We start from the raw sequence: 15,348 nt of genomic DNA on the forward strand, positions 1-15,348 counted from the left end.
TTCCTCTCCTCCTTCAGATTTCTGAACGGATACTGGACCTATGGACATGACCTCACTTTATCTCTTTTTTTGCACTAATTATATTTTTTCAATCTTGATTTATGGAATTGTATTTTGTAGTACCTGCAAATGCACAATACTGCTGCCACAAAACAACAAATTTAATGACACATGTTCATGACAATATATTCTGATTCTAAATCATTTCTGCAATGAGTCCAGTTTAGTGATGTGTTTCTGGATGAGCCGAACTGCAAATCAAAGTTCAAATGTGGTCTCACCAATGTCTTACACAGCTGTAACATGAAATCCCATATCTTCTATTCCAGGGGTTCCCAACCTGGGGTACATGTACCCCCAGTGGTATATTGGCACTTTTCAGGGGGTACCTTGGGTCTGAGAGAATAACCACTGCTGTACAATACATGGTGTTGTAATCTGCAGTCAGATTGGACAATGTTGTGTTTTTTTTATCCTTAATTTTTAGGGATACACGGGAACCTATAAAAATGCCCAAGGGGTACAGAGGAACAAAAAGGTTGAGAACCCCTGTTCTATTCAATATGCCAACAAAGAAGGCAAGCATGACTTGAGGGTACACTAAATTAGCTGACATAAGGGAACACATTGGCATGAGTGGGTAGATTTCACCTTTACTACCGAGGAAGTGAAATTTTCATTTGGGTCATTCACCTTTATTTATCAAGAAGGTAACTTTGGTAATGTATGCTTCGCAGATTACTGCCCATGCACTGTAATCTGGGGAATGGGCAGTATTCCTAGATACTCCCGACTAGCTGTCCCTACTTGTACACCAACTGCCTTTTCACTTTGATTCACAGCCCTCTGCGAGTGAAAATGCAAAATAAATACCAAATTTCTTAATGATTCTTTTACCCGAATTTGAAAGAGTCCTCCATTCCATATTATGGAAAGTCAAAATGGCTTGTTGGTAGCATTGAATTCTCATGATCTTATCCAGAAGGAGGGAGGACTCAATATTTTCAGGGTTAATGGAGTTGATGTAAAGAGATAACAAAGTTAGCATGGAGGTTAGTGCAGCACCAGCAATCAGGGTTCAAATCCAGCACTGTCCCTAAGGAGTTTGTAGATACTTCCTCACCTTATATTATCCCATTTACACATCCACCAGTGCATTCTAGATTTCAAATACGCTGTGTGAAAAGCTTTTCCTTCATGAAATTCTTAATTTTTCCCCCTCTATTTTACACTTGTGACCTTTTGTCCTCTTTCCTTCGACCAATAGGAATAGTCTCCAGTATTCACTTTATCTAAACCAGGGGTGGCCAACCTTTTAATTTTTAATTTAGACATACAGCACGGTAACAGGCCATTTCAGCCCATGAGTCTGTGCCACTGAATTAACCTACGTGCCTGGCACAGACTCATGGGCCAAAATAGCCTGTTACTGTGCTGTATGTCTAAATTAAAAATTAAAAGGTTGGCCACCCCTGATGCACAGACAAGGAGCAGACCCCAGTCAAATCCTTCAGCCCAACCACTCAATAATATGACATATTGGTAGTTGTATATGTTTTCCCAGAGTGAACTTCATTACTTTCTCAAATGAAAGCATTGTCAGTCATATGTGGAAAATTTTGATTGCAAACAATACCCCTTGACAATTGTGACAGCTTTCATAATTACAGCGAATACCATTGAGTTTGCTGCCCACTCCTCCACCCCTGTATCATTCACTTGTTGAATTCTCGCTCAGTGTGAAACTCCATTCCCTCGGTGCCTTGCAAAAATAAATCTGTTCCTCTAAACACAAATTGAGAAAGGAATTCTATATAATCAGAATGTAGGAACTTTTCTGGCTTTGTCAGAAATAAGTGGTTCGTAATTCTCAACGTCAGCAGAGATGCAAAAATTTTAAATAAGACTAATTGTTGACTATTGAAATTGAATAAAACAACTTCATGTGCACTCACAGTTGCTGCAACCATCACAAAAGATTTTCTGTTCCAGAACAATGACAAAGTATGTGAATGCAGAAAAGGGGGAACAGAGTTCCCTGGAATATCCATCATCAGAATACACTTGTAATTTTTCTTATTTAAACTTATCCCCACATGATTTCTGCTCCTCTCAGTGGTAGTTTGTTGGCAAACTGCTGCATGACCATAAATACGAAGCATTCAAAGGCTTGTTAGCTTGCCAGCTTTAGAAAGAATTCATCAAAGGAATTTATTGTGGAGGAAAATTGGAATGGTTTGTAATAAAAAGGTTTCTTAGGAATGAGCCTCATAGGAGTTGCTGATTACATCAAGCAAGTTTTTAATTTTTTTCCAGGCGATGGTCAGTACTGGCAGAGTCAGTATTTTTCCTACCCACGATTGCCCCTGAGAAAGTGATAGTGAGACACTTTCTTGAACTGCCACAGCCTTTTGGTGAAGGAACGCGAGTAGTGGTTTTTAGGATTTAAAGGTTTAGATTAGACCCTGCAGCAATGAAAGAACAGTGATATGTTTCCAACATGTATTTCCAAGTCAAGAAAATGTCCATCTTGAAGGAAAGCCTGCACACGGTGATGTTCTGAGGCACCTATACTTAATGCAGAGGTTAGAAGTTTGGAAGATTCTGTCAGAGTAGCTTAGGAGAGTAAACATTCTTGTTGCAGATAGCATACATCTGGTGGTAGAGGGAATGAATGTTTATGATTCTGGATGGGATAATAATCAAGAGGATTGTTTTGTCCTGATGTTGTTGGAGTTTAATTCAGCCAGGAAGGCATAGTGTTGCCCATTTTGCTCCTGCTTTGGGTCAGGTAGATCAGCCATTCTCAATCGGTGCCGAGCAGCCCAGCTTAAGGTCGGGGGAAATCACAGCACATTTAAGAGGGGGCCATGGATTTAAATCAAAATATATTTTAAAAGTTTTTTATACAGTTGGTAGAAGAGTACAGAAGTAATCAACTAAACTTGACTGCTTCATAGGGAAGGGGACCCATAAACTTTGAGCAGAGTCTTAAGAGGGACAGAGCCAAAGAATAATTGAGAATGGATGATCTGGATAGTTGAAGGATTTTTGGCATGTCATGGCAGGATACTCGGACTTTGACCTGCTCCTGTAGGTTACAGAATTTGATGTTCTGTCCTGTTCTTGGATTCCTGCTTCCTGCAGCACTTTGTAAGGGTGTAATATCATCGAGTCATGCAGCGTGATTGAATATTTTGTGATGGTTGGAGCTACCATGAAACGAGAGCTCATCACCATCCAAGATAAGATGGTTTGCTTTTCAATCTTTTCATTTTGCCTCCAACATACCTCCATAAGCAGAGTATTCACTTTTTCATGGAGTGCAATAGAACAACTTGATGAACATACAAAACCAGTAGAAATATCCATGTGACACCCCCCCACCAGCCCTGCACACATCACTGGACCAGGTGCTGTAACTACCTCATCCCCTGCACATAACAATGCAGCAACTATCTGTTCAGAGCTTTGGGGGAATCGTCGTGGATTAGAGTGGTTCAGGGAGGTACATCACTAACAAAATACAATACTGGATCTCCTATTAGGGAACAGATGACAGCTGCATGTGTAGGGGAGCACGGGTCCAATGATCAATACTATTAGTTTCAAGATAATAATGGATAAGGGTAGGACTTCTCCTCAGTTTGAGATTCCAAATTGGAGAAAGGCCAATTTTGAGGAAATGAGAAAGGATCTAGAGAGCATGGATTGAGATAGGATGATTTCTGGCAAGGATGCGCTGGATAAGTGGAAGACATTCAAAGCCAAAATTTTGAGAAGCGAGAGATTGTATGTTCCTGTCAGGATTAAAGGCAATGTTAGCAGGCATAGGGAACCTCAGTTTTAAGGAGTATTGGGAATCTGGTTAAGAATGTATATAGCAGGTAGAGACAACAAGAAGCAAATGAGCTAATTGAGGAGTATAAAAATGCAAGAAAAACAAAGGAAATCAGGAAGGCTAAAAGTACTGGAGCAGCACAGGGCTGCGTTCTTAGCTCCCTGCTCTGCTCACTTCACACCCACGACTGTGTGGCTCAGTTTGACAATAGTACCATCAACAAGTTTGCTGATGATACAACCATATAGTGGGTTGTATAAAAAGGGGCAATGAGTCCACATACTGGAGGGATTTTGAAAAGTTGGCTGAATGATGCACCAACAACAACCTCACACCTATTATCACCAAACTAAGGAGCTGACTGTTGACTTCAGGAAGGGAAAAACCAGAGGTGTACGATCTAGTGATCATAGGGATCAGAGGTGGAGAGGGTGAAAAAATTTAAGTTTTTGCGAATCACTATCTCGAAGGATCTTTTCTGGACCCAACACACTATTGGCTTTGTGAAGAAAGCATGTCAGCACCTCTACTTCCTCAGGAGTTTGTGGAGGTTTGGTATGTCATCAGAAACCCAGCAAATTTCTACAGAGGAATGGTGGAAAGTGTGGTGACCGGCTGCATCATGGTCTGGTATGGGGACACCATACCAAATGGTGTCCCTCCAAATGGTAATGGATGGAGTCCATACCAAATGGTGCCCCTCCAAATGGTAATGGACGGAGTCCAGGACATCACAGGCAAAACCCACCCCATCATCGATAACATCTACAGGGAACACTGCTGTTAGAGGGCAGCAGCAATCATCAAAGATTCACATCACCCAGTACACACTCTATTTTTCCTGCTACCATCAGGAAAGAGGTGTAAGTCCCACAAGACTTGCACCGCCAGGTTCAGGAACAGCTCCTACTTTTCCACCATCAGAATCCTCAACAATAAAATCAATCCAGTAGTCTTACTTTTGCACCTTATTGTTTTTTTTTCCTCTCTGCAATGCACAGCTTGTTTACATTTCTTTATTGTTTACAGGTGTACATTGTGTACATTTTTTACACTACCTTCGCCCACAGGAAAAAGAATCATGTTATGTGTGTGCTCTGACAATAATTTATAATTCTGAAATCTAAAAGAAGACATAGGCTGCTTTGGCAGAAAATATGAAGGAAAATTCGAAGGGTTTCTACTGGTATATTAAGAGCAAATGGATGGTAAGGGACAAAATTGGACCCTTGAAGATCAGAGTGGTTAGCTATATACTGAACTAGAAGAGATGGGAGAGAACAGAGTTGTGGCAAGTAAGGAAAACAGTGAGGCCATGGCACCTATACAGGTTAAAGAGGAGGAGGTGCTTGCTCCCTAGAGGCTGTCAAAATATTCCCTTGGATCTTGAGGGAGGCTAGTGTAGAAATTGCAGGGGGCTCTGGCAGAAATATTTAAAAAGTCCTTAGCCACAGGTCTAGTGCCGGAGGATTGGAGGGTAGCAAATGTTCTGTTGTTCAAAAAAGGCTCCAAAAGTAACCCTCAAGATCATAGGCCATTAAGCCTGATGTGAGTAGTAGGTAAATTTTTGGAAGGTGTCCCAAGAGATTAGATATACAAGTATTTGGATAGTCAGGGACTAATTAGGGATAGTCCACATGGCTTTGTGTGTGGTAGGTCGTGTTTAACCATTCTGAAAGTATTTTTTTTGAGGAGGTTCCCAGGAAAGTTGAAGAAGAAAAGGCTGTGGATGTTGTCTGTGTGGGCCTTAGTAAGGCCTTTGACAAGGTCCTACATGGGAGGTTAGTCAGGAAGATTCAGATGTCGGTATTCATGGTGAGGTAGTAAACTGGATTCGACATTTGCCTTATGGAAGAAACCAAAGATTGGTAGCGGATGGTTGTATCTCAGACTGGAGGCCTGTGACTAGAGATGTGCCTCAGGGATCAGTGCTGGGTCCATTGTTGTTTATCATCCAGATCATTGATATGGATGACAATGTGGTAAATTGGATCAGTGAGTTTGCTCTTGACACAAAGATTGGAGGCGTTGTGGACAACATGGAAGGCTTTCAAAGCTTGCAGAAAGATCTGAACCAGCTGGAAAAATTGCAGATGGAATTTAATGCAGACAAGTGTGAGGTGTTGCATTTTGGAAGGACAAACCAAGGTAGGACAATCACAGTAAATTATAGGGCACTGAGGATTGTGGGAGAACAGAGGGATTGAGGAATACAGATATGTAATTCCATGGAAGTGATGCCACAGATAGAAAGAGTTGTAAAGAGAGCTTTTGGCATATGGGCCTTTATAAATAAAAGTATTGAGTATAGGAGTTGGAATGCTATGGTAAAGTTGTACAAAACATTTTTGGGATATTGTGTCCTTCCTCAAGGTATGGGCACAGGCCTGAAACATCTACATCTTTCCCTTCTATGGACACTGCAAGACCAGCTGAGTTTCTCCAACATTTACATGTTTTCACCATGAGTGAAAGGGGATAGGTTTAAGGTGAAAAATAGGAATAGCTTCTTTACACATCCCAGAGACACTGGACCCATTTACATTTGACTACAAACAGAACCATTCCACTGATGATATTATAGCCTTGTCCCTCCACACTATCCTGACCCAACTGGAGAATGACACCTTATCCACGAGGCTACTTCAGCTCGATGTTTAATGCAATCATTCCCCAAAGGCAGGTGGAGAAGTTGTCCTCACTGGAATACTCTTATACCCTCTCTGTAACTAGATCCTGGACTTCCTAACGGAAAGACCACAGTCTGTCCGGGTTGGCAGCAGAGCATCGAGCATCATCACACTGAGTATTGCAACACCTCAAGGCTAAGGTGGCATTGCCAAATCATGCTTCAACAGAGTAATTGTTTGCAGATGTGACAACAGTCGTTGGCCTCATCAGCAACAACATTGAATTGCAATACAGAGAAGAGGTGGAAAATATCGTGAAATGGTGCGAGGATAACAAACTGACTCAACATGGACATGACAAAGGAGGTGATTATGGACTTCAGGAAGATGAGGGAAGACCACTCTCTTCTACACATTAATAGCTCCGATTTGGGGAGATCAAAGAGCACCGTTCCTCGGAGTCCTGGAAACAACATCTCCTCGCTTGTCAGGAAGGCACAACAACTGCTCTTCCTTAGAAGGCTGAGGTAGGCAAGGCTACCAACCAGCATTATTGTCAAATTTCTACAGGAGCTCTAGAGAGACCATGCTAGTGAGCTGAATCACAGTGTGGTATGGTTGCATAGAGCATTGGATTCGATGTCAATCCCTGGGAGCATAAGAGCAGCAGAGAATTACTTGGGTCTCCCAACCCTCTATCAGTGTGATTTACTGGGATTTCTGTTTAAAATGGCTAGTAAAATCCCTGAGGACCCCTATCACCCTGTACACAGCATCTTCCAGTTACTCCTGTCGGGAAAGAGATAAGGCAGTATTAGAGCCAGAAACACCAGCTTTTGGAACAGTTTCTTCCCATGGGCAGTGAGACTGCTGAATGACTATTGAACAACTACTGGTGACTCTACTACTTTTAAATAATATTTATTTTATTATATGTGCATAGGTCTGTGTCTATGTATCATTTATCTGTATGTATGTGATGTCTGTTTGTGCGTTTTGCACTGGGGACCAGAGAACGCTGTTTCATCAGGTTGTATTGGTACAGTTGGATGATGATTAAACTTGGACTTGAGCAGAAAATGGTGGGAGTGTGTAATGAATCTCCAGCTGAAGTAGTGAATGTGGACTCAATTTTAACAGTTAGATAGGTGGGAGGGGTATGGAGGGATATGGACTGGGTGCAGGTCAGTGGGACTAGGCAGAATAGCAGTTTAGCACAGACTTGAATGGATAACAGGCCTGTTTCTGTGCAATAATGTTCTATGGTTCTATCATTCTAAAATGACAAGGACTGCCAGGAATGGGAAGTTATTAATGTCAGGTAAAGAATACATTAAATGAAAATAGTGGCAGCTGGAAAATTGATCAGAATAGAAATGTTGCATAAATGATCATCGTGGTGTACTGAGTCGTGCTGGTAACATTTGATGCTGAATATGTCCTGCTGGAAGAGGTGTGTCAAAGGAGAAGGGGTCCATTTTGGAAATAAACTAGGCCTCCTGTGGAAGTGGAGGTACAAACTACATAGATATTTTATGACGGTTAGCATAGGGTGGCACGGTTAGCATTGCAGTTAGCGCATTACTGTTATAGTGGCAGCGACCCGTGTTCACGTCTGGTGCTGTCTGTAAGGAATTTGTAGTTCTTTCCATGTCTGTGTGGGATTCCTTCAGATGCTCCAGTTTTCTTCCACTCACTAAAAATATACCAGGTTTGTAGGTTAATTGGTGTGTTTGTGTGGCATGGGCTCGTAGTCCAGAAGGGCCTGGTACTGAGCAGTATCTCTACATTATTTTTTAAAAACTCACAAAACTCCTTTACAATTTCTGAAAAATCAGGTTTGACATTTAGTATTTTTGCAGTAATTTTATTGATTCTGATATTTGACAGGTAAAGGTTAAACAGGTTAGGATTTTATTCTCTCGAGCGTAAAAGAATGAGGGGAGATTTGATAGAGATATTTAAAATTATGAGGGGGCCTGTTTCTTTGCTGTCATCTTCTAAAGTTCTAGGGTTTTATCACCTTACCGTGAATTGGCAATCAATCCAATTTGGACTTATGGTTTACACCACTCTTCATTAGATTCACTCTGTGGAGGGCAGATTTATTTTAAAGTACTATTCTGTGCTTGAATGATTCACCCATAAACAATGAGCTTAAACTAATTTTTTAGCCACTGGAAGAAAAGTCAACAATTTCTCTCTTAATCCAAAGAAACTCAGCTAACTCAGATATGGTACACCTCACATCTGAAATCATGAGTTTATTGGGGGAGACGAACCAGAGTGTTCAGTCAGAGATGGAACAGTTGGTGTCAAGGTAAATGCAGTGTGAAGTGAAGACAGTAAGGGAAGGCAGGCAGTGAATGAAGCGTAACTGCAGGCAGTTGGATGGGTTGAAATGAGCTTACTTTAATGTGAGATGTATTAAGACTAAGGGTGATAATTAGTGCATGGAATTACGATACAGTGGGTGCTGGTCATTACAAAGTCCTGGCTGACACAAGGGAAGGATTAGCTGCTTGATGATTCGTTATTTAGGTGTTTCCAACAGAAAAAGGAAGGAGGTAATAAAGGGAGAAGGGAACAGTTTTGCTAATCAGGGACAGTATCACAGCTGAAGAAAGAAAGGATGTCATGGAAGAATTGTCTGCTGAGTCGGTGTGGGTATAAGTCTGAAATAAAAAAGGAAGCAGTAATGGGAGTATACTATAGGCCCCCAAATAGTTATCCGGCCACGTAGGAAGAGATAAATAGGCAGATTTTGTTAAAGTGCAAAATAATAGTGTTGTCATGGGTGACTTCAACTTCCTTAATATTGATTGGTATCTCCTTAATGCCAAGGGTTTGGATGGTTAAGAATTTGCTGGGAATGTCCGAGAAGGATTCATGACTAAATGTTAATAAGCCAATCAGAGGGGAGGACATACTGGATCTAGTATAGGTGTACTAGAACATTCTGGGTGACAAAGTTGGCTAGCGCAGTGCCTTTTCAGCTCCAGGGATCAGGACAGGGGTTCGAATCCCACGCTGTGTGTAAGGAGTTTTTACATGGTTTCATGTCTGCGTGGGATTTCCCCAGGGGCTCTGATTTCCTTCCACAGTTCAAAACATATACAGGGTGTAGAATGGGTGTAAATTGGGCCGCACTGACTCGTGAGCCGAAATGGCCTGTTACTGTGCTGTATGTCTAAATTAGTACTGGGCAATGAACCTGATTAGTTGACAGACTTCGCTGTGGGCGAATATTATGGGAATAGTGACTACAACTCTTCATCCTTTAGTGTAGCCGTGGACAAGGACAGATACAGACAATATAGGAAAGTATTTAATAAGGGAAGGGCTATCTACAATTGTGTTGGGCAGAAACTTGAGAGCATTAATTGAGATCCAATGTTAATGGGAAAATCCACAACAGAAATGCGGGAGTTGTTTCGGGTCCACTTGCATGGAACTCTGTATAGATTTGTCCCACTGAGACAAGGAAGGGAGTTAAGGGTAAAGGAACTATTGTTGATGAGAGAGGTGCAGCATTTGGGAAAAGCATGCAAAAGGTTCATTCCCCAGCTATTTGGATCTGTGTAATTTAGATTCCTGTCCTTACGTTTTGTTTGATTTAACAGCTAGAATACTTCATCATCCAATGTTTGAAACAGAAGTCCTCTCAGAAGAAAAAGAAAAGGAGTAGCAGACCCCAACTAGTTCCTCCGCCAAGACTTAAAGAGCCAGGTAAAAGAATATATTGAAGGAAAGTGCTTTTGTATGGATATGTAATGAGAATATGGGCAATGGCCAAATTGTTCCTTTGACAATGAACTCCAGAAAAATTAATTTTATTTATATCACTAAGATTATTTCACCATTACAGTTGAATAATCAACTCAGTGTTTTGACTAATCATGAGAATAAGTAAACTACTTCAGAGGACTATTTCTATAAGTCGGCCATGAATTCAACCCATTCTGGTCAGGTAAAACTTCAGCTCATTGTAAGAGCTGAGTAAGACGTGCAAGGTAACCACACTATTGTTCTTCGTTATTTAAGGTGCAGACCATAAAGAACCCTTAATTTTGTATTTAAAGATTTAACAAAATTATTTACTTAATTATAATTTATCAGGGAGGCACAATTAGTGTAGGGATTAGCGCACTGTTGATACAGCGCCAGTGTCTGTACGTTCTCCCTGTGTCTGCATGGTTTTTCTCCAGGGACTCTAGTTTCCTCCCCCCTCATTTGAAACATACCGGGGTGTAGGTTAATTGGGTGTAAATTGGGCGCCATGGACTGATATGGCCTGTTACTGTGCTGTATGTCTAAATATATATATTTTTAAAAATAATTAACACACCAGTTAAGAGATTAATATTTCATTGTTTAAATGGAGCTCTCTGTTGAAACACAAAAGGATACCAAGTGTGGAGGGGTGAGGAGTGGTTGGGAGAGGTGGCCGTGGTCAACACAAGGTGCTTTCCAGTGTTGAGGGCTTTAAGATGTTTTTTCCCCCCATCAATAGTTTTCAGATACAAATGGCTGTGAGAGGAATGACATAAATCCCATGTTGTATTCATGACCACTGTTGACAGAAGGAATATTATGTGTAGGAGAGGTATGAGGAACTATCCAGAGATGGCACAATAATACCAGAGGGAAGAAAGCGTGGAACCAATGTCTGTGTACTGACAATAAGCACACCAGCAGTGCGAGTGTAAGACAGCTTTAATAAACTATATGTACACTATGAGGTATTGTCTCTCTGCAAGACAAACCTGGAAGGCTAGACTGTAGCTCTGGACTGCTTTATATACAAGGTCACCGGGGTGACCCATGGTGACCTAGTGGTGTAATTACATATCACCACAGTCTGAAAGATGTCCAGAACTTTCTTCAATCTGTTGTCTTTCTGGCATTGTAGGGTAGATGGTACTGTTAGGAAATGAGGCAGGCCAAATGAGCAAGTATGAGTGGGCCTGTAGAACATAGAACAGTTCAGGAACATGCATTTCAACCCATGATGTCTGCGCCAAGCATGATGCCAAACTAAATTAATTCTCTGCTCCTTGCACATTCCCTGCATATTTCTGTGTCTGTCTAGAAGCCTCATAAATGCTACTATCATATCTGCTTCTACCACTGCCTCTGGCAGCCCTGCATCCTGGAAAAGGAAATAAAAATCATAAGGCTAAACCTTATGCTATTAGAAAGGATGCCAAAGTGAAAATCAAAGCCCATGTGAATAGAAATTAAAGTAAGGCAAGCAAAAAGATAATTGACCAAAGAGTACAGTGACCTCAGTTGCATTTCACGTACCTTCTCATGAATCAATAAGACAAGGACATTAAATCAACTCCGTGAATATCCAAAAAGACAGAGTGGAACAAAGCAGTTAAAAAAACAATCAAGTGCCCAATTATTAATGTAAGTAAGAACGAGGCTGAGAAAAGAAAGTGAAGATGTTATGTGAAGAAATAAACAAGAGGCAAATAGAAAGCTTGAGGAAAGATGGGCAGCAAACATGAAAGGAAATCCCTCAACTCTTCTTTACACATGTGAACAGCAAAAGAATTGTGGGAGGTGGGGAAGATCAGGGACCAATAATTAGTCCTGGAGTTGGAGGGCATGAAATAGGCACAAAATGAGTCTTCTTCGCCCTGAGTCAATAAAAAGATGTCATTTAGATTCTGCATGGGCCACAAACTGATAAAAACAAAACGCAAGGCAGAAACTCCAGAGGCTGTAGCTACGATCTTTGTGGGATTCAACGATGATGCCTGAGCATTCGAAAGTTTCAAATGGTACATACTCATTTCAAAATTAGAATTTATCGTCATGAACAATCATGAAATTTGGTGTTTTGTGGCAGCATCATGGTACAAACATTCATATTATAATCATTTTACAACATTAACAGAGAAGTTACGATAAATACAGTGAAACCTCATTAGAACGAGATTCATTGATCCGCAGAATTGCTTATAGCGCGGTGTCTGTGGACACCAAACATTGATTTTAGGATGCCAGGCTAACAGTGGCTAACAGCCACAAACTCATAAATGGATTCTTATGTCTCATTTACCAGATGTGTTTGTTAACATGTGGAGTTTAAAGGTCTTAAAGGACTTATTATAGGGTTTGAGTCACAGTATTCTGTTTTCCTGCTTCCTGAATCATGACATATATGCATCTGTTCCGCGACTTGGCTGTAACATGGTATGAAATCTTGGACCCCAACTACCGCGTTCTAACGAGGTTTTACTATATTTATAAAACACTGATTTGACCATAACTACAGTGAGGAGTCCAGTTCTGGGCAGCACACTTGGGAGAGATGTGACAGCTTTGGAGAGGATGTGGAAGAGAGCCAGCAAAATTATTCAGATAGGAGGGAATTTAACAATGTGGATAGACTGGAGAAGCTGAAGTGTTCTCCTTGGGGTAAAAACACAATGCTGGAGAAACTCAGTAGGTCAAACAGTGTCCCTCATATAGAAAAGATAAAGATACAGAATCGACGTTTTGAGCTTCAGCCCATCATCAAGCCCAAAACATTGTTTTTTTTATCTTTATCTTTGCTCTATAAGGGACACTGAGTTTCTCCAGCATTGTGTTTTTACTTCAATCACAGCATCTGTAGACTTTCGTGTTTCACCCTGTACTCCTTGGGAGTATGCAAGTTTTTAGAGAGGTATTTAAAATTACAAAGAATAAGGGGAGAATTCATGGAGAGAAACAGTTGCTTTTGGCAGAGAAATAAAGAGCTAGAAGTCATTGGATGAAGGTGAAGTCAAATGAACTGAAATTAACAAAAATATTTTTTCACAGCAATTTGTTAAGGGCTAGAACACACTGCTAAGATAATAATGAAAGCCAATTAAATTCCAGCCTTCCATATGGAGCTAGAGATATACTTGAAAGGAAAGAATTTGCAGATCCAAGGGGAGCAAGGGGCAGAGTGGGAGTTGGTGGATTGTTGCAACATACAGTCGGTAAAAGTTTAACAGGCCAAATCCTTCCAGGAATCACGCTGTGAGCCGAGGCATTAGGTCAGCTCTGCAATTATTTTTCCAGAGGGAATCTAAAACTGGTATTATGCTCCATATTTGCTTTTCTAATGATCATATTGCCTGTTTCGAGTGGTCACAAGAGACACTCAAAAATGGTCTCCTCCAACATTAAGATATTCTTCAGACAATTTTTGGTGTATGGTGAATTGACATCCAAATTTCTATTTAAAAAAAATATGTGCTTTAAAAAATTACATTCCCATTTATTTCAAAAGAATTATCATTACTGCACAGACATTTGGAGTGGAAAAGTATTATTAAATGGTGGTAAGTTATTGTGCTAGGTTTTTCCTCTTGTGAAAATGTGCATAGTGATACTGGCTTAATCTATTTGCTAGGTTATTAACCTTGTGGATAGGGAACAGGTCTTAACATGTTTCTATTACACACACAGGTCTTAACATGTTTTTATTATTTACACACACACACACACACACACACACACACACACACACACACACACACACACACAGAGCATATACCTATTTTTAGTTTTAAACTGAAATTGATTATTGACTTTGTTGTTTTTCCTCTAGTCAAACTACCATGTTTAAAGATTGAGACATCCCGATACCATTCTGACTTGCGAAGCCTTTACCACAACTCTCTGTGTATGGATGTGCTCTTTTCTTCCAAGGATGGACAAGAGGTGGCTCGAGCTCACAGGATTGTGCTGTGCTCAGCAAGCTATATCTTCATGTTTCTATTTGGTGTGGAGATCCCCAACAACCCTCATGAATTACCTGGAAAGATTTCTGACAATCTGTTTGTAATAGAAAAGGACATTGCATTGAACTCCAGCCAAACTTTACTTCATAACAGCCAGCCAGTAAGGGTCATCATTTTAGACTCACTGCTCTGTGCCTGCTTCTCAGAGGTCTTGAAGTTCATTTATGCAGGTATAGAACCTGTACTGCTGAAGAGTTAAGATGCAGGGCTTGACAATCCCAGAGAGTTTTCTTTACATTATTTTGTTGAATAGCTATTTTAGAACTTCCTGTATGCCTTCCCAAAGGTTAAAATACAAATGGAGTAATTGAATTGTAATTATAGACAGTTGAGAGACCAGTGATAGGTCAAAAAATAATATCTGCAGTTACTGGGATAGAGTATAACATGCAAAAGTGTTGGAGAAACTCATCAGGTCAGGTACCATCCATTGGAAGTAAAAGGGAATAAGAGTTTCAGGCCTGAGACCTTTGTCAGGAATCCTGATGAGGGGCTCTGGCCTGAAACATTTCTTGCCTATTAATTTCTATGGATGCCCTGTGGCCTGCTGAGTTTTCTTCAGCACTTTTGTGTATTGCCAGCAACAGGTCACTTCTGAGACTCCGCTGAGGCTTAATTAATAGGTTGCTCTTCCCATTAATGTATAGCACAGAGGAGGTTTTTTTATGTGATGATAACACCAAGTCATATCTCTTGCTTCCTATGCTGACCTGAAGTTCCATTCTATTGCTAAATCTAGCTAAATAAACTTTTTTCTACTCAGTGCAACAGATTTTCCAGTTCTCACTCAACTTCTTCAATCCTTTCTTTACAAAAAAACCATAATGATCTAGCCTGTAGGATTCTCTTTGACAAACCCAGCCATTGTGTTATAGTTTTTCACTTTCCTCAAACTTTTAATGTCCACTCAACACTTGCGAATATTACACACAGTTAAGATGTTCAGGTGATACTGAAGTGCTTCTGAATGAGATAAATTTGTGCAATCTCAGTGTTTCCCCCAGAGTTCGCATAATATACTTTTTTACTTGGACATCGCGGTGATGTTATGCCCTGCATTAACAACATTAAAAACATGACATGCATG

General features: G+C 40.5%; 1 protein-coding gene across 3 annotated transcripts in view; it reads left to right on the forward strand.

The window, feature by feature from the left end:
• rhobtb3 (Rho related BTB domain containing 3) overlaps positions 1-15,348 on the forward strand; it is a 181,528-nt gene that overhangs the window by 123,047 nt on the left and 43,133 nt on the right. For 2 of the 3 annotated variants that reach the window (XM_069891828.1, XM_069891837.1), the window contains exons 5-6: positions 10,095-10,200; positions 14,069-14,431. In XM_069891828.1, coding sequence (XP_069747929.1) covers positions 10,095-10,200; positions 14,069-14,431 — 469 coding nt within the window. The remainder of the gene's footprint in view (positions 1-10,094; positions 10,201-14,068; positions 14,432-15,348) is intronic. The other variant, XM_069891846.1, reaches the window with a different exon arrangement.

This window comes from Narcine bancroftii, chromosome 1, assembly GCF_036971445.1.
Source record: "Narcine bancroftii isolate sNarBan1 chromosome 1, sNarBan1.hap1, whole genome shotgun sequence".
In the NCBI taxonomy this organism is placed as follows: Eukaryota; Metazoa; Chordata; class Chondrichthyes; order Torpediniformes; family Narcinidae; genus Narcine; species Narcine bancroftii.